At 45.1% G+C, this 18064-nt stretch overlaps 1 protein-coding gene across 1 annotated transcript; it reads right to left on the reverse strand.

The window, feature by feature from the left end:
- Window positions 1–17158: 17158 nt before the first annotated feature.
- On the reverse strand, window positions 17159–17734 carry LOC138246788 (olfactory receptor 5V1-like). The gene has a single exon (XM_069201549.1). It carries the CDS (start codon window positions 17732–17734, stop codon window positions 17159–17161), a length of 576 nt encoding a protein of 191 aa, XP_069057650.1.
- Between the last annotated feature and the right edge of the window lie 330 nt (window positions 17735–18064).

Below are 18064 nucleotides of genomic sequence, written 5' to 3' on the forward strand. Positions count from 1 at the left end.
CATCTGTGCATGGACCCTTCTCTCCACTTCTGACCATTCAGATGCTTCAAGATCATTTCCCAGCAGACACTCTACTGGCAGGGCAGGAGCTACAGCTACCTTCTTAGGGCCAGTCACACCTCCCCATTCCAGACTCACCATGGCCATGGGATGGAGTTTGGTTCTGCTATCTGCATAAGTCACTTGGTGGAAGACACCAGGTAAGACCTGTTCTGGAGAGACCAGCTTCTCTGTGACCATTGTCACACTGGCTCCTGTATCTCTCAGAGCTTCCACCTCAGTCCCATTGACTTTAGGCCTCTGCCTATACCTCTCCATGATGGGAGGTAAGGGGGCCATAGTTGCAATGTCCACCCCACCCACGGAGACTAAGGTGACCTCTGTGTACCCTGATTCCAGCCCTGGGCCAACTTCCACCCCCAACCCTACACTAGCAATCCCCTGGGATTGCCCACCAGTGGGGGGCTTCTTGGAGCAGATAGCAGCTCCTCTTTTGTGTCCAGGTTGATGACAGTCAAAACACTTGCCGGCCTTAGCAAGCTCCTGAAACCTTCCTGCTTTAGCAGGATCATAATTCTTTCCCTGATACCCTTTCCCTTTAAAAGTGAAATGGCTCGGGGCTCCCCCTCCCTGAGACGTTTTTGGGGACTCTTGTGAGGACTCCTTGGGCTTTTTATCATCTTTCCCTTGGTTCTTCCCCTGAGAAGAACCATGTCCTCCCTTTTTCTGATCACCCCCTGGGGGTTTATGGTTAACCCTAGTTCTTAACCAGTCATCTGCTGCCTCCCCCAGCTCTCTGGGGTTGGACAACTTAGAGTCAACTAGATACTGGCGGAGCTTCTCTTGGACACAATTGGTTAGAAGGTGCTCCCTCATAATCAAATTGTACAGCCCCTCAAAGGTACTTACCTTGTTGCCCTGTATCCAGCCCTCCAGTGCCTTTACTGAAATGTCCACAAAGTCCACCCAGGACTGGGTGCTTGTCTTTTGGGTGTCCCTAAACTTGAGCCTATACTGCTCTGGGGTCAGTCCAAACTTTTTAGTCAAGCAACTCTTCATACTGGGGTATGAGTCTGCATCCTCCCCGCTCATGGTTAGGAGCCTATCCCTCCCAGAGTTGGGAACTAACTCCCAAAGAAGTGAACCCCAGTACTGAGGCTTGACTCTCCTCATCTGGAGGGCCCTCTCAAAGGCCCCCAGCCACTTATCTATGTCATCCTCCTCTACATAGGCAGGAACCACCCCTTTGGGTAATCTGGGGGAAAAACCCCCACCCAGGGACACCTCAGCTTCTTTATCGCTGCCACCATCTCTTTTCTCTTTGTTTGCCCACTTTTTCTTTTCTAGGGCCAGCTTATCTGCTTCCAAAGCTATGTATGCTAGCTGGGCCTCCAGCTCTCTTTCCCTGATGGATGGGTTCTCTCCTCCTGAAAGGACCCCCTTCCCACCACTAGCTTTGGGTCTGCCCCTAGTGACTGTATTTACTGAGGACCGTTCTTCCTCATCCTCACTTAGGCTCAGATGCCTTCCCTCCCCTGAGTGGTTAGAGCTAGCATCCTCCCCTTTTTCTCCCTCCTCTGGAGCTTCCTCTGAGCCTACCTCTTGGGCTTCAGCCCATGCTGTCAGGGATTTGATCAGGATTTGCTTCCTGAGGTCAGTGGTTGCAGACAACCCTCTTTCAGTACACAACCCCCTAAGCTGGACTACTGTCAGTGTGGGTAGGCTAGCCAGATCAAGCTCCATGGTTCCCTGGTTTTGTATCAACAAAAACTTTTTGCAGAAATTGGAAACAAGAATTCAGAAACATTACAAAAATGCAATAATTGAAATTAATCCAAATTAATAAAAATAAAAAAATTAAACATTTTAAAAAATAATTTTTTGCACTAGGACAATTTAAAGGATTTTAAATTTGTTTTACTTAAAACTGTAACGTGATACTGAACACAAGTACAGGATCCCACCGCTGCCACCAAAAATGTTGGAAAATGGGTTATTGGTAAGGGCAGGTAGGTACCTACACCTAGCAACAAGCCACTAACCTCCACTTAGGTCCAGTTAGGTCTCAGTAAATTAACCCTAGCTCAACCCTTGATAGCTTGGCAACGAGCGTCAAGGCTTAACTTAGGAGACAGTGTGTAAAGCATTCAAATATCACAAAACAGTAATTAAATAAAACACAGGAAACAGTTTAAAAATCCAAAACCAATTTATAAAAATAGTTTTGATTTTTATCTTTAAAATGACACAAAAACGAATAAAATTGGTTAAGGGGAACCGGAGATATGAATTTTTAAAGAATTATTATTTTTCTAGCGCTTAGAAACAAAAAGCGCCAATCGGGTCATCTGGTTGCACCTCGACCGGGGCAAAGTCAAAGTTTCAGGCCGACCGCGATGGAGCCCTGCTCGGCTACAAGTCGCGGGAGGCCTCGGTTAAAACGTTACCTTCTGACTTATTTTGAAGATTTTTTTCAGCGGGACGAACCTGCCAGTTGAATCCGACCTCCTGGAGCCCTTGTCCGGATACGCGATGTGGGTTTCCTCGGTGGAGATTTTTACCTTCGGACTTAGTCGTTTTTTCGAGGTGAAAATCCCTCGACCGAGGTAAACCTGGATCTTGATCCGACGTCCATGGAGCCCTTCTCGGATACGATGGCTGGGAGGTCCCGGTCAACTTTTTACCTTCGGACTTAGTCTCTTTTTCAGAGATTTTTCTTTACCGGGACGAACCACCAAGTCAGGCCGTGTCGCGGTTGAGGCAAGCCGGCTAGAATTTCCGTGGCGGGTCGGTCCCTCTCTGGAGCTTTTTTACAAAAATTCTCAAATCTTCTCCAAACTTCTGGGGCTTCACCCAGATGTTCTTTTAAGGTTCTTTTGGGGTCCACAGCTCACCCCAAGGGTCCAGAAGTTCTGAGATGATCCTTGGGGGGGTGCGGACTTCAATTCCCAGAATGCACCTGGCGCAAACTCCTTTTTGGCCACTGGACAGTGGTCAGCTGGTCACTTTCTTCAGGAGTTGGTGCAGGGGACTCTGGATAGCAATTTTTCACCTGTAGCAAACAGGGAGTCCCTCCTTGAACCAGTTGAAGCCAGGCAAAGTCCTTCTTGTGGTGAAGCCCAAGTGTGCAGCTGGTGCAGTCCTTCTGAGTGCAGGTTCCAGGTGCAGGCCAGGGGTCCAGCAGTGCAGTCCTTCTTCTCCTTTCGTTCTTTTCTTCTTGAAATCTGGTGGGGATCTGAGGTGTGGGTGCAGGTCTGCCAGTTTTATCCTTGCTCCTGGGTGAAAAGCAGGGGGGTCCTGGTTCTCCAATCAGGTACAGGGTCGTCCCCCTGTGATGACCACTTCCTGGGAAGTGTGGCAAAAATCCATCCCAGAAGGCAACATTCTCTAAAAATCCAACATGGATGAATCTGATTTTTGGAGGTTACATCTGGCTGAGCCCACCCACTGGTGTGGCTAAAAATCATAAACACACCCCTCTCCTGCCCTCTCCTAATCTAATCAAGGGGGCACCTAGTTGTCTGGGGTTGCAGGATGTGGGGGTGTTACTGGGTGCTCCAAATGTCCTTCTCTGCCTTTGAAGACCAGTTTGGCAGCCCTCCCCCTTCCTGCCTCACCATCTGCTGAGGGGAGATTCTCTCCCACAAGCACATTCCTTTGTGTGAAGCCAAGCCACTTCACACCTCATCAAGGCAGCTTGGCTAAGCTGCTGCAGGCTGGCCAATCAGAGCACAGCAGCAAAAACAATGCAGGGCTGAAATTGGCAACTTTTTAGATAAAGTCTAAAACTTTTTACCTGAACAAGTATATTAAATCCAACAACTGGAAGTTGTGGGATTTATTACAACAATTAATTTGATACCAAATTCTTGGTATGCAACATTTAAGGAGACTTTACAATTTAAAATAAAGTCTCCCCATTCTAGCCTATGAAGGCCATTTACTTTCAATGAGGGAAAAACGAATTTGGCTGTTTTTACCTCACCAGGGTTTATAAATCTATTTTTATAAAGTCCCTGCTTATAGTTAGATGGCACCCAGCCCTAGGGGCACATAGGGCACACCTTAGGGGTGACTTATATGTAAAAATAAGGTAGTTTAAGACTTTGGAACTACTTTTAATTCCAAAGTCGAATTTGCATATAACTTTAATTTAAAAGCAGCCAGCAAGGCAGGCCTGCCTTTAAAATGACACTGGGCACCTCAGCAGTGCACCTAGGTGTGCACCACCTATGCTGTGGTCCCTAAACCTTCATGCCCTACCATATACTAGGGACTTATAGGTAGGTTAACTTAGCCAATTATAATTAGCCTAATTTGCATATCCATTTTACACAGTGCACTGTCCCTGGGACTGGTAAGCAGTACCCAGAGTTCAGCCAAGAGTCAGTAACCACCAGTACCGGTCCAAAAAGTGTGGGGGTGATCAGGGCAAAAAGGAGGACTTTCCTACACTGCCCCCCCCCAGATGAAAGGTGATGGGTACTAACCTACACCCTGGTAGTCCTCATCAGCTAAGTGGAAAAACCTGGAAAGGCCATCTACATTGGCATGGGCAGTCCCAGGTCTGTGCTCCACTGTGAAGTCCATCCCCTGTAGGGAAATGGACCACCTTAACAGTTTTGGGTTCTCCCCCCTCATCTGCATCAACCATCTAAGAGGTCTGTGGTCAGTTTGTACACGGAAGTGAGTGCCAAACAAGTAAGGCCTCAACTTCTTCAGGGACCAGACCACAGCAAAGGCCTCCCTCTCAATGGCACTCCATTTTTTCTCTCTGGGGAGTAGTCGCCTGCTGATGAAGGCAACTGGGTGATCTCGGCCCTCTTCATTAACTTGTGCTAACACTGCCCCAATCCCTTCCTCTGAAGCATCTGTTTGCACTACAAACTCCTTGCTATAGTCAGGGGCCAGTAACACTGGTGCTGAACACATAGCCTGTTTTAGGGTGTCAAAAGCTTTCTGACACTCTAGGGTCCAAATGACCTTCTTGGGCAATTTCTTGGAGGTAAGCTCAGTCAGAGGGGCCACTATGGTCCCAAAATTCTGAACAAACCTCCGGTAGTACCCAGTCAGGCCAAGAAAGGCCCTGACCTGAGTCTGGGTTTTAGGAGCCTCCCAATCCAGGATAGTCTGGATCTTGGGCTGGAGAGGTTGTACATGGCCTCCACCAACAAGGTGGCCCAGGTACACAACTGAGCTTTGCCCTATCTGGCACTTGCTTGCCTTGATAGTCAGGCCTGCTTGAAGCAGGGCCTGAAGCACTTCCTTCAGGTGGACCAGGTGGTCCTTCCAGGTGGAACTAAATACAGCTATATCATCCAGATAAGCTGCACTGAAAGATTGCAACCCAGATAGGACTCTATTCACCAACCGTTGGAAGGTGGCAGGAGCATTTTTCATGCCAAAGGGCATCACCTTGAACTGAAAGTGGCCCTCTGGTGTGGAAAATGCTGACCTCTCCTTAGCTCCTGGACTTAAGGCAATCTGGCAATATCCTGAGGTCAGATCAAATGTGCTCAGAAATTTGGCAGCCCCCAACCTGTCAATGAGCTCATCAGCTCTAGGTATGGGGTGAGCATCAGTCCTAGTGACTGCGTTTAGACCTCTGTAGTCCACACAAAATCTCAATTCTTTCTTCCCACCTTGGGGATTAGGTTTGGGCACCAGTACCACTGGACTGGACCAAGGACTATCAGAGGGCTCAATTACCTTGAGCTCCAACATCTTAGCCACTTCAGCTTTGATGTTGGCCTTGACCTGGTCAGACAGCCTGTACAGCTTGTTCTTGACAGGCAAGCTGTCACCAGTGTCAACATCATGGACACACCAATTGGTGAGTCCAGGGGTCAGGGAGGACAGACTAGCAAACTGTTTCAAAACTTGTTTGCAGTCTTTTTGTTGCTGATCTGTCAATTTGGGAGAGAGCACCACTCCCTCCACTGACCCATCTTGTGCCTTTGAGGACAGGAGGTCTGGCAGAGGTTCACCCTCCTCCTCCTTCCCTTCATCAGTGACCATCAGCATGGTCATGTCTGCCCTGTCCTGGTGGGGTTTCATCCGGTTAACATGCAGGATCCTGTGCCAAGGTCCACCAAGTAGGTGACCTCACCTTTTTTCTCCAGAATTGGATAGGGCCCAGTCCATTTGGCCTGTAGTGCCCTAGGAGCCATGGGCTCCAAAACCCACACCAGCTGTCCTGGGTGATACTCAGGCATGGTAGCCTTCTGATCATGCCAGAGCTTCATGAGCTCCTGGCTGGCCTCCAGGTTTCTGCTTGCCTTCTTCATGTACTCAGCCATGCGTGACCGCAGGCCCAGCACATAATCTAGCACATTCTCCTTGGACTCCTTGAGAGGCTTTTCCCAAGACTCTCTCACCAAGCACAATGGGCCTCTTACAGGGTGCCCAAACAGTAACTCAAAGGGGCTGAATCCAACCCCCTTCTGTGGCACCTCTCTGTAGGCAAACAGCAGGCATGGGAGGAGGACATCCCATCTCCTCCTGAGTTTGTCAGACAAACCCATGATCATGCCCTTCAGGGTCTTATTAAATCTTTCCACGAGACCATTGGTCTGTGGATGATAGGGGGTGGTGAACTTATAAGTAACACCACACTCATCCCACATGGCTTTCAGATAGGCTGACATAAAGTTTGTGCCCCTATCTGAGACCACCTCCTTTGGGAACCCCACTCTGGTGAACACACCAAGTAGGGCCCTAGCCACTGTGGGAGCAGTGACTGTCCGGAGGGGTATTGCCTCAGGGTACCTGGTGGCATGGTCCACAACCACCACAATGTACCTGTTACCTGAGGCACTTGGTGGGTCTAGGGGACCAACAATGTCAATCCCCACCCGCTCAAAGGGAGTCCCAACCACTGGCAGTGGTATCAAGGGAGCCTTTGACTTGCCCGCTGTCTTGCCACTGGCTTGGCAGGTGACACAGGAGCTGCAAAACTCCTTGACTTTTTCTGACATTTGGGGCCAATAAAAATGGTTGACCAGCCTGTTCCAGGTCTTGGTCTGTCCCAAATGTCCAGCTAATGGGATATCATGGCTTAAGGTAAGGAGGAATTATCTATACTTCTGGGGGACCACTACTCTCCTAGTAGCCCCTGGTTTGAGGGCCCTTGCCTCAGTGTAGAGAACTCCATCCTCCCAGTAAACCTTGTGGGTCCCACTGGTATCCCCTTGTTCTTGCCTGGCAGCAGTCTGCCTCAGGCCCTCAAGAGTGGGACACTCTCTTTGTCCCTGGCACAAATCTTCTCTGGTGGGCCCACCTGCCCCTTGCAGTTCTGCCAAGTCAGGCAGAGTTTGCAGGGAAAGTGTCCCTCCCTCAGAGTTCAGGTCCTCCCCCTCAGGGTTGGATTCCTCCTGATCCTCTGTACTTGTAGGTGCTGGCAAGCCAGACCCAGTGCCCTTTCTCTTCTTCTTGGAGGCTTGGCCCATTGTTCCAGGGTCCAAGTGTCCAGCATTTCCCTGTTGTGCTGCCTGTGACCTGGTCACAGCACACACCCGTTCAGGGAGGTCCAGCATCTGTGCATGGACCCTTCTCTCCACTTCTGACCATTCAGATGCTTCAAGATCATTTCCCAGCAGACACTCTACTGGCAGGGCAGGAGCTACAGCTACCTTCTTAGGGCCAGTCACACCTCCCCATTCCAGACTCACCATGGCCATGGGATGGAGTTTGGTTCTGCTATCTGCATAAGTCACTTGGCGGAAGACACCAGGTAAGACCTGTTCTGGAGAAACCAGCTTCTCTATGACCATTGTCACACTGGCTCCTGTATCTCTCAGAGCTTCCACCTCAGTCCCATTGACTTTAGGCCTCTGCCTATACCTCTCCATGATGGGAGGTAAGAGGGCCATAGTTGCAATGTCCACCCCACCCACGGAGACTAAGGTGACCTCTGTGTACCCTGATTCCAGCCCTGGGCCAACTTCCACCCCCAACCCTACACTAGCAATCCCCTGGGATTGCCCACCAGTGGGGGGCTTCTTGGAGCAGATAGCAGCTCCTCTTTTGTGTCCAGGTTGATGACAGTCAAAACACTTGCCGGCCTTAGCAAGCTCCTGAAACCTTCCTGCTTTAGCAGGATCATAATTCTTTCCCTGATACCCTTTCCCTTTAAAAGTGAAATGGCTCGGGGCTCCCCCTCCCTGAGACGTTTTTGGGGACTCTTGTGAGGACTCCTTGGGCTTTTTATCATCTTTCCCTTGGTTCTTCCCCTGAGAAGAACCATGTCCTCCCTTTTTCTGATCACCCCCTGGGGGTTTATGGTTAACCCTAGTTCTTAACCAGTCATCTGCTGCCTCCCCCAGCTCTCTGGGGTTGGACAACTTAGAGTCAACTAGATACTGGCGGAGCTTCTCTTGGACACAATTGGTTAGAAGGTGCTCCCTCATAATCAAATTGTACAGCCCCTCAAAGGTACTTACCTTGTTGCCCTGTATCCAGCCCTCCAGTGCCTTTACTGAAATGTCCACAAAGTCCACCCAGGACTGGGTGCTTGTCTTTTGGGTGTCCCTAAACTTGAGCCTATACTGCTCTGGGGTCAGTCCAAACTTTTTAGTCAAGCAACTCTTCATACTGGGGTATGAGTCTGCATCCTCCCCGCTCATGGTTAGGAGCCTATCCCTCCCAGAGTTGGGAACTAACTCCCAAAGAAGTGAACCCCAGTACTGAGGCTTGACTCTCCTCATCTGGAGGGCCCTCTCAAAGGCCCCCAGCCACTTATCTATGTCATCCCCCTCTACATAGGCAGGAACCACCCCTTTGGGTAATCTGGGGGAAAAACCCCCACCCAGGGACACCTCAGCTTCTTTATCGCTGCCACCATCTCTTTTCTCTTTGTTTGCCCACTTTTTCTTTTCTAGGGCCAGCTTATCTGCTTCCAAAGCTATGTATGCTAGCTGGGCCTCCAGCTCTCTTTCCCTGATGGATGGGTTCTCTCCTCCTGAAAGGACCCCCTTCCCACCACTAGCTTTGGGTCTGCCCCTAGTGACTGTATTTACTGAGGACCGTTCTTCCTCATCCTCACTTAGGCTCAGATGCCTTCCCTCCCCTGAGTGGTTAGAGCTAGCATCCTCCCCTTTTTCTCCCTCCTCTGGAGCTTCCTCTGAGCCTACCTCTTGGGCTTCAGCCCATGCTGTCAGGGATTTGATCAGGATTTGCTTCCTGAGGTCAGTGGTTGCAGACAACCCTCTTTCAGTACACAACCCCCTAAGCTGGACTACTGTCAGTGTGGGTAGGCTAGCCAGATCAAGCTCCATGGTTCCCTGGTTTTGTATCAACAAAAACTTTTTGCAGAAATTGGAAACAAGAATTCAGAAACATTACAAAAATGCAATAATTGAAATTAATCCAAATTAATAAAATAAAAAAATTAAAAAATTTTAAAAATAATTTTTTGCACTACGACAATTTAAAGGATTTTTAATTTGTTTTACTTAAAACTGTAACGTGATACTGAACACAAGTACAGGATCCCACCGCTGCCACCAAAAATGTTGGAAAATGGGTTATTGGTAAGGGCAGGTAGGTACCTACACCTAGCAACAAGCCACTAACCTCCACTTAGGTCCAGTTAGGTCTCAGTAAATTAACCCTAGCTCAACCCTTGGTAGCTTGGCAATGAGCGTCAAGGCTTAACTTAGGAGACAGTGTGTAAAGCATTCAAATATCACAAAACAGTAATTAAATAAAACACAGGAAACAGTTTAAAAATCCAAAACCAATTTATAAAAATAGTTTTGATTTTTATCTTTAAAATGACACAAAAACGAATAAAATTGGTTAAGGGGAACCGGAGATATGAATTTTTAAAGAATTATTATTTTTCTAGCGCTTAGAAACAAAAAGCGCCAATCGGGTCATCTGGTTGCACCTCGACCGGGGCAAAGTCAAAGTTTCAGGCCGACCGCGATGGAGCCCTGCTCGGCTACAAGTCGTGGGAGGCCTCGGTTAAAACGTTACCTTCTGACTTATTTTGAAGATTTTTTTCAGCGGGATGAACCTGCCAGTTGAATCCGACCTCCTGGAGCCCTTGTCCGGATACGCGATGTGGGTTTCCTCGGTGGAGATTTTTACCTTCGGACTTAGTCGTTTTTTCGAGGTGAAAATCCCTCGACCGGGGTAAACCTGGATCTTGATCCGACGTCCATGGAGCCCTTCTCGGATACGATGGCTGGGAGGTCCCGGTCAACTTTTTACCTTCGGACTTAGTCTCTTTTTCGGAGATTTTTCTTTACCGGGACGAACCACCAAGTCAGGCCGTGTCGCGGTTGAGGCAAGCCGGCTAGAATTTCCGTGGCGGGTCGGTCCCTCTCTGGAGCTTTTTTACAAAAATTCTCAAATCTTCTCCAAACTTCTGGGGCTTCACCCAGATGTTCTTTTAAGGTTCTTTTGGGGTCCACAGCTCACCCCAAGGGTCCAGAAGTTCTGAGATGATCCTTGGGGGGGTGCGGACTTCAATTCCCAGAATGCACCTGGCGCAAACTCCTTTTTGGCCACTGGACAGTGGTCAGCTGGTCACTTTCTTCAGGAGTTGGTGCAGGGGACTCTGGATAGCAATTTTTCACCTGTAGCAAACAGGGAGTCCCTCCTTGAACCAGTTGAAGCCAGGCAAAGTCCTTCTTGTGGTGAAGCCCAAGTGTGCAGCTGGTGCAGTCCTTCTGAGTGCAGGTTCCAGGTGCAGGCCAGGGGTCCAGCAGGGCAGTCCTTCTTCTCCTTTAGTTCTTTTCTTCTTGAAATCTGGTGGGGATCTGAGGTGTGGGTGCAGGTCTGCCAGTTTTATCCTTGCTCCTGGGTGAAAAGCAGGGGGGTCCTGGTTCTCCAATCAGGTACAGGGTCGTCCCCCTGTGATGACCAATTCCTGGGAAGTGTGGCAAAAATCCATCCCAGAAGGCAACATTCTCTAAAAATCCAACATGGATGAATCTGATTTTTGGAGGTTACATCTGGCTGAGCCCACCCACTGGTGTGGCTAAAAATCATAAACACACCCCTCTCCTGCCCTCTCCTAATCTAATCAAGGGGGCACCTAGTTGTCTGGGGTTGCAGAATGTGGGGGTGTTACTGGGTGCTCCAAATGTCCTTCTCTGCCTTTGAAGACCAGTTTGGCAGCCCTCCCCCTTCCTGCCTCACCATCTGCTGAGGGGAGATTCTCTCCCACAAGCACATTCCTTTGTGTGAAGCCAGGCCACTTCACACCTCATCAAGGCAGCTTGGCTAAGCTGCTGCAGGCTGGCCAATCAGAGCACAGCAGCAAAAACAATGCAGGGCTGAAATTGGCAACTTTTTAGATAAAGTCTAAAACTTTTTACCTGAACAAGTATATTAAATCCAACAACTGGAAGTTGTGGGATTTATTACAACAATTAATTTGATACCAAATTCTTGTTATGCAACATTTAAGGAGACTTTACAATTTAAAATAAAGTCTCCCCATTCTAGCCTATGAAGGCCATTTACTTTCAATGAGGGAAAAACGAATTTGGCTGTTTTTACCTCACCAGGGTTTATAAATCTATTTTTATAAAGTCCCTGCTTATAGTTACATGGCACCCAGCCCTAGGGGCACATAGGGCACACCTTAGGGGTGACTTATATGCAAAAATAAGGTAGTTTAAGACTTTGGAACTACTTTTAATTCCAAAGTCGAATTTGCATATAACTTTAATTTAAAAGCAGCCAGCAAGGCAGGCCTGCCTTTAAAATGACACTGGGCACCTCAGCAGTGCACCTAGGTGTGCACCACCTATGCTGTGGTCCCTAAACCTTCATGCCCTACCATATACTAGGGACTTATAGGTAGGTTAACTTAGCCAATTATAATTAGCCTAATTTGCATATCCATTTTACACAGAGCACTGGCCCTGGGACTGGAAAGCAGTACCCAGGGCACAGCCAAGAGTCAGTAACCACCAGTACCTGTCCAAAAAGTGTGGGGGTGATCTGGGCAAAAAGGAGGACTTTCCTACAGCGGGAATATTGTCAAGTTAAATATGCAGTTTGAAACTGAACACTGGCTGTAGTGGCAGAACTAGGATATATTTAAGGTGCAACTTAGGTTTCTGGCACAAGTAAGTGCTGCAGATCCACTGATAGCATATGACCTACATGCCATCTGTATATGGTATAGCTCTCTACAAGGGATTTATAAGTAAATCAGCTATGTCAATCAAGTGTAAATCAACGTTTCCATATTTGGGAGGAGTGAGCACAAGTACTTTAGCAATGGTTATCATGGTAAACTGCAATACTCCTAATAAAAACAAATTCAGCAAAATAATTTTTTGAGCGCCAAGGGATGCAGAACCAGGAGGCTGAAACTGCTGTCACTTGTTTGATCATTGCAAGCTGGCTGTCACAATAATGCTGCTCAGGCTACAATGGCAAGAAGGGGACATGTTTGGAGGGCTACTTATGTGGTTGACACAAGTAAGTGCTGCAGGCCCACTGGTAGCATTGTGGTACGACTTTACAAAGGCCTTATATGTAAATAATTAAATATGATATTTAGGTATATGCAAATCAAACCATTTTTAGGGGTGCACAGGGTCCTAAGGCCAACAAAATTGAATTTCAGCAGAAAAATTGAGGTAAGTTGGCAAAATGTTTGGGGGAAGACCGCCCTAAGGCTGACTAATCCTAACATCCATCAACCCAAAGCACATTTTCTCAAAGAAAGTAAGCGAGGCCAGTTTTAATATTATATCAAGCCATCAAAATATAGGCATGCCTTAGGTCCAGTCTGATTGGTACAGGTGACCAATCACAACATACCTGGTATGGATTGGCATATGTATGACTTACAGAAGCCCTCTTTACCATCTTCTTCAATACTGGATGAAACATCTTGTCTTCCTTAATTCACATAAGGAAGCGCTTTCATCTGCATACCATTGCTGCACATAAATGTAACATGATCCATGTGTGTGACAGTCTGAGGTTGGTAGGAAACAGCCCAGATGTGCATGCATGTCGAAGGCAAACCTTTTATCAGCAAGACAGGTAATATCTTAAAGCTTCACCAAAATATGCTGATGGCATTATTCTTAATTCATACACTTGCCATCGAAGCTTTTCCTTTCACCTTCTCTTTCTTTCTTTCTTTCTTTCTTTCTTTCCTTCTTTCTTTCTTTCTTTCTTTCTTTCTTTCTTTCTTTCTTTCTTTCTTTCTTTCTTTCTTTCTTTCTTTCTCCTTCCTATTCTTTGTCTTCCTTCTTTTCATTTCACTTCTTATTACTGTGCTTTTACTTTTTCCTTCCATACGTCATCCTTTTTATTTTTTATTGCTCTTCAGACATCTTTCTCTTTTTTCTTTTCCTCTGCCTTTTCCTTCCTTTCTTTTTCTCCATTCTTTCTCTCTTTTCCTTCTTTCTTTCTTTTCTTATTTCCACTTTTCTTTCATTGAAGCGTATATTCTTTCATTCTTCCCTTCCTCCTCACTTCATTCTTTATTTCCTTTTAAAATCTTACTTTCCTTCATTCAACCCTTATTTAAATCTTTATTTTTTCCATTGTCATTTTCATTGCTTCTTTGTTCATGTTTTATATTTTTATATTCTACTTTCATTTTTTCTTTATATCAAACTTTTTTCTTTCTTCTCTTCCATATTTGTGTCCTTCCTTCTTTCCCTTAAATCCTCCCACATTCGGTTGCTTTTCCTTTTTTTATTCCTTTTGTCCAGAGGCACTGTAAGTAAGGGGTAAGAGAAATAATGAGGGAATGGGGGCACAACAAAAAGGAGCACCATTAGAGAGGGAATATACTATTTAAAAATCAATGGATGGGGCTAATTCCCTGGAAAAAAAATGTGCAAAGCAGGAGAAAGAGGAGAAAGAGGAAAGAAGGGGGGCATATTATGGGAGTGAAAAGGAGTCTGAGAAAGGACTGAAGGAGGGTCTGAGAAAGGTGTGAATGAGGGTTTTCTATGAAACCATCAAAAAACAAAGCATATTATTCTTTACAGCACAAGAACATGATGTTCCTAATACCCTCCTGGTCTGTGATGGTGTGCAGCAGGAATCAGAGAATATCAGATTACAACCATAAAACAATGATAAGCAGGAAACAGAACTACAAATGCAAAAAGGGGGAAGGGAGAGAAGGTAACAAGCGGGAGGATACTCAAGATAATGCCAGTGTTTGATTTAGGAGGGAGCAGCTGGTAAGATGGCTTGATTCTTTTTTTTTCTTTTTTATTACTTTTTAAAAAATTATTTTCATTTCAATTTTTTGAAAAAAATAAAAAGGTGAGAATCCGGGAGAGCATGTAAGACATCAGAAAAAACACAAATACAAAAGGTTACACAAAATACCAAGAAAGTAATGATTAGTAAAAGCACGATTACAAAAGAAAATATCAGAAAGGGAGATAAGACACTGGATAAAGTGCATCTGAGTGAGAATTCATATAAAGAGGGGACTCAATCATAATAAAGTGTGTGTCATATACACATTAATTTCCAGGACTCATGCCGCTGAATGAACCCATTGAGTTATCATGATGTCTGATGGGACATTCTCCATCTTTGAAATGGAACCCATATCTGCTCCCCGTTTTTATGTGCTTTTTTTCCTTTCCTTTGCTTGAATACAGAGAGGATTCCAGCCCCTAAGGAGGGAGCAAACTCACTAGCCAGTGACCAAAGGTTGGTGGCTATTGATCTAGACAAGCAGAAGACATACATAGGCGCAATAGTGATACAAAAGAAATAATTAGTATGGCCCAGGAGCCACTTCTTGATGCATTCCCAAGAGAACAAGTTGAGAAGTGATAGAGACATCTAAATTTAGTGTGTTTACCAAAAGGTTCCTGATCTCTCTTTTTAATCCCTTGAGAGTTGGGCAGCTAAAATACATATGTGTCAGATCCGTCACGGGAAATTGGAAGTGAGGACAACATTTAGGTGTTTATCCTCCCCATTTAGCAGTTTTACCAGGAGTATAATAAAGATCTAATGCAGTTTTGTAGTGTTGTGCTTGCAGACTAGGAAAGAGCAAAATAGTTCAGACTAACTCCAGCGACTCCAAAAAAAGGCAGTGTGATGTCCCTAGTTTCCTGTGCCATTTCTCCATTTGCCTCCCCAGGTCATCCAGCATTGGTAAAGCTGCTCAGTCCCCCATATTTCCTGGATTTGTAGGTTATTAAAAGAAATCCTCTGGGGAAGCTCAAAATCATTTCATCACTCTTGAAAGGAAGCTAATCAATTCTTAGTGAAAAAATCTTCCAATTCCATTAATCCTCCTGAGGTGATTTTGCTGGGGTTGTTCAGCAATTACAACAGTCCAATGTGTGGCTAAGGTGAAGTTAATGCCCTAGTTCTATTTACCAACTGTAGTAGCTGAAGGGAGGTTGGTATTCTTTAAATGAAAAGCTAAGTCATAATACTCCCAAGGAACGTGTTTGCCATATCAACCATGTTTAGTGCAGATGAAAATATCTCACGGTCGAATGCAGGATTTTGTGGGCTTGCAATTACTATGGTCCGATTTTGCATTGTAAACCACTGTATTCACTCAAACCTGATCAGGATAGAGCACATAAGGGCATTCAACCCCATGCAATATAGTTTAATTTGCCATTTGGAGGGTGAAAGGTCAGAGATGCGGGCATAAGGGAATATTTGAAGAGCATCCTAGGCCAAAATTAAATGAACAGTGAAAAAAGCTGAAATTCATGATTGAACTGCATTTAAATGTTCAAGTGTTGATTTTTTTTGGGAACATTTGCAGAGATCTGTATATCTAGAAAGTATGATTTGAGGCCAATTATGAATTTGGCGATTGGACTGCCAGACTACCAAGACAGCAGTCCCAAAAAGACAGCAGAGTCTATGGTCTCCCACCTGTCATATTACAATATAACTGCTGGCCTGCAGTGGTGTTGCTGATGGTGTTAAACCAGCAAGGGACACATTCATTGATACAAGGTATATTTTTACATTTGTGTTGATGCAGGTGTGTACACTTTGACCAAAAGTTCCCAAATGTATGACACATGTAAAAATACTTTGTGCATGTCCCATTCCATTGCTGGAGCCTGGGCCATATATGCCCAGGCCAGTCAGTGGCAGAAGAATGCAAATTCTTTTGGACTTTGGTAGCGGTGAAGTTGCTGCTGTGAAGGAGGACCCTGGACGAAGAGGCTGATGTCAGAGACTGAAGGGAAAAGGAGGAAATGGGGGAGCTAGCACTCCATTTCCTTTGATTCTGCCATCTTGAAGCAGGTGGTCTCCCCACCCTGGTGGGCTTGACGGAAAAGCACATCGTAATGTGGACAGAAGTACCCTTGTCTATACTGCTCTATGGCAGCTGCTTTTCCCCAGCCCTTCGTTACAGCAATCGGACTATGGCAGTCTCTTGTTCAGCAAAATGCCAACATCGTACTTCGACTGCCAGATCGCACAGTTGGCACTCAGGGTTTCTGATGCCGACGTGACAATGGTGGAAAGACCACCAAGCTTGAAATCAGGCCCTTAATCTCGAAAGTGAACAGGAAAGACATTTACCTAATGTTTAATGGCATTTGAATCTATACAACTATTCACCTCTTTCATTGTCTGTCTGTATGTCAGCAGTTACTGATTTAAGCTGGTTGGCTCACTCTTGTCTATACTAAATATTAGGTCTGATTTGCTTATACTTAATGCCAATACAGTTATTTTGCATTTATATTCAAATATTAATTTCAAATGTCAAACACAACACTCACAAAAAGAAGTGTGTTATTCTGCTGGTAATTATGTATTTTACATAGTGTCATTAATGTAAAAACATAATGGAAGAAAGAGAACTTGAACATTTTAAGTAAAAACACTACAGCCAGTATAGTACATTGAGGCAAAATAAGGATATTATTTGCAAAACAAAGACAAAGTAGTATGCTGAGTTTGGGAGTCATAAAAGACAGTGATAGCTTTAGATGGAATTTACGCTGAAATAAAATCAGTCATTCAAGATACAATACACAATTTTCAAGCTGAATACATCAAATAATGGTCACTTTTTTGACAGTGGATCCTGGATTTTATGTATATGTTCATAAATATTTCAGGAAATACAGGTTGAAACCATTGCAAATAGAAATTATGTTAATTTTGGAAACATAAAAAGGAAATTGTTTTCCTGTTGACCTATTCCACTTTCCTATGTGGTATTCTTTTTCTTTCGTAGAGCATTTTTAAATTCTGTGTTGTTCAGACTGTATATGATAGGGTTACAGAGTGGAGTAACAACAATGTACAACAATGATAACAGTTTGCTTTCATTTATTGAATATGCTGATGTTGGCCGAACATAGGTAGAAGACAAGGATCCAGAAAATAAAATAACCACAGTAATGTGGGAGGTACACGTAGAAAAGGCCTTCCGGCGCCCTTCAACAGACCGAATTTTCAGAACGACTGAGATGATGTTGATGTAAGATGTAATGATTAAAATGAATGATATTAATATTAAAATAGCACTAATTATGTAGGTAAGTATCTCAATAGTCATAGTGTTAGTGCAAGAAAGCTTAATTAGGGCAGTAGCATCACAGAAGAAGTGATTGATTGTACGTAGCCCACAAAAAGTGAGCTGAGATATTAATACTGTGTGTGGTATTGGATCCAGGAGACCAAAAACCCAGCATGCGGTAGACAGACGGATGCAAACAGTCTCATTCATGATGGTTGTGTAACGTAAGGGATGGCAAATGGCCAAATAGCGATCATAAGCCATGATAGAGAGAAGAAGAAATTCTGTAGAGATCATGAATCCAAATAAATATATTTGTAACAGGCAATGAGTTAGAGAAATGTACTTGTCCTTCAGAAAGAATTGGGTCAACATTTCTGGTAATACAACAGAAGTGTAACTAATGTCAATGAAGGACAGATGTGTAAGGAAGGCATACATGGGAGTGTGCAGACAGGAGTTAAAATATATTGTTATCATGATAAGAAGGTTTCCAGTCAATGTTGTCATGTAAATCATTATAAAAACTACAAAAATGGGAACTTGTATCTTTGGAAAATCTGAGAATCCAATAATTAGGAATTGATCAGGTGA

Source organism: Pleurodeles waltl, chromosome 7 (assembly GCF_031143425.1).
Source record: "Pleurodeles waltl isolate 20211129_DDA chromosome 7, aPleWal1.hap1.20221129, whole genome shotgun sequence".
Taxonomy (NCBI): domain Eukaryota; kingdom Metazoa; phylum Chordata; class Amphibia; order Caudata; family Salamandridae; genus Pleurodeles; species Pleurodeles waltl.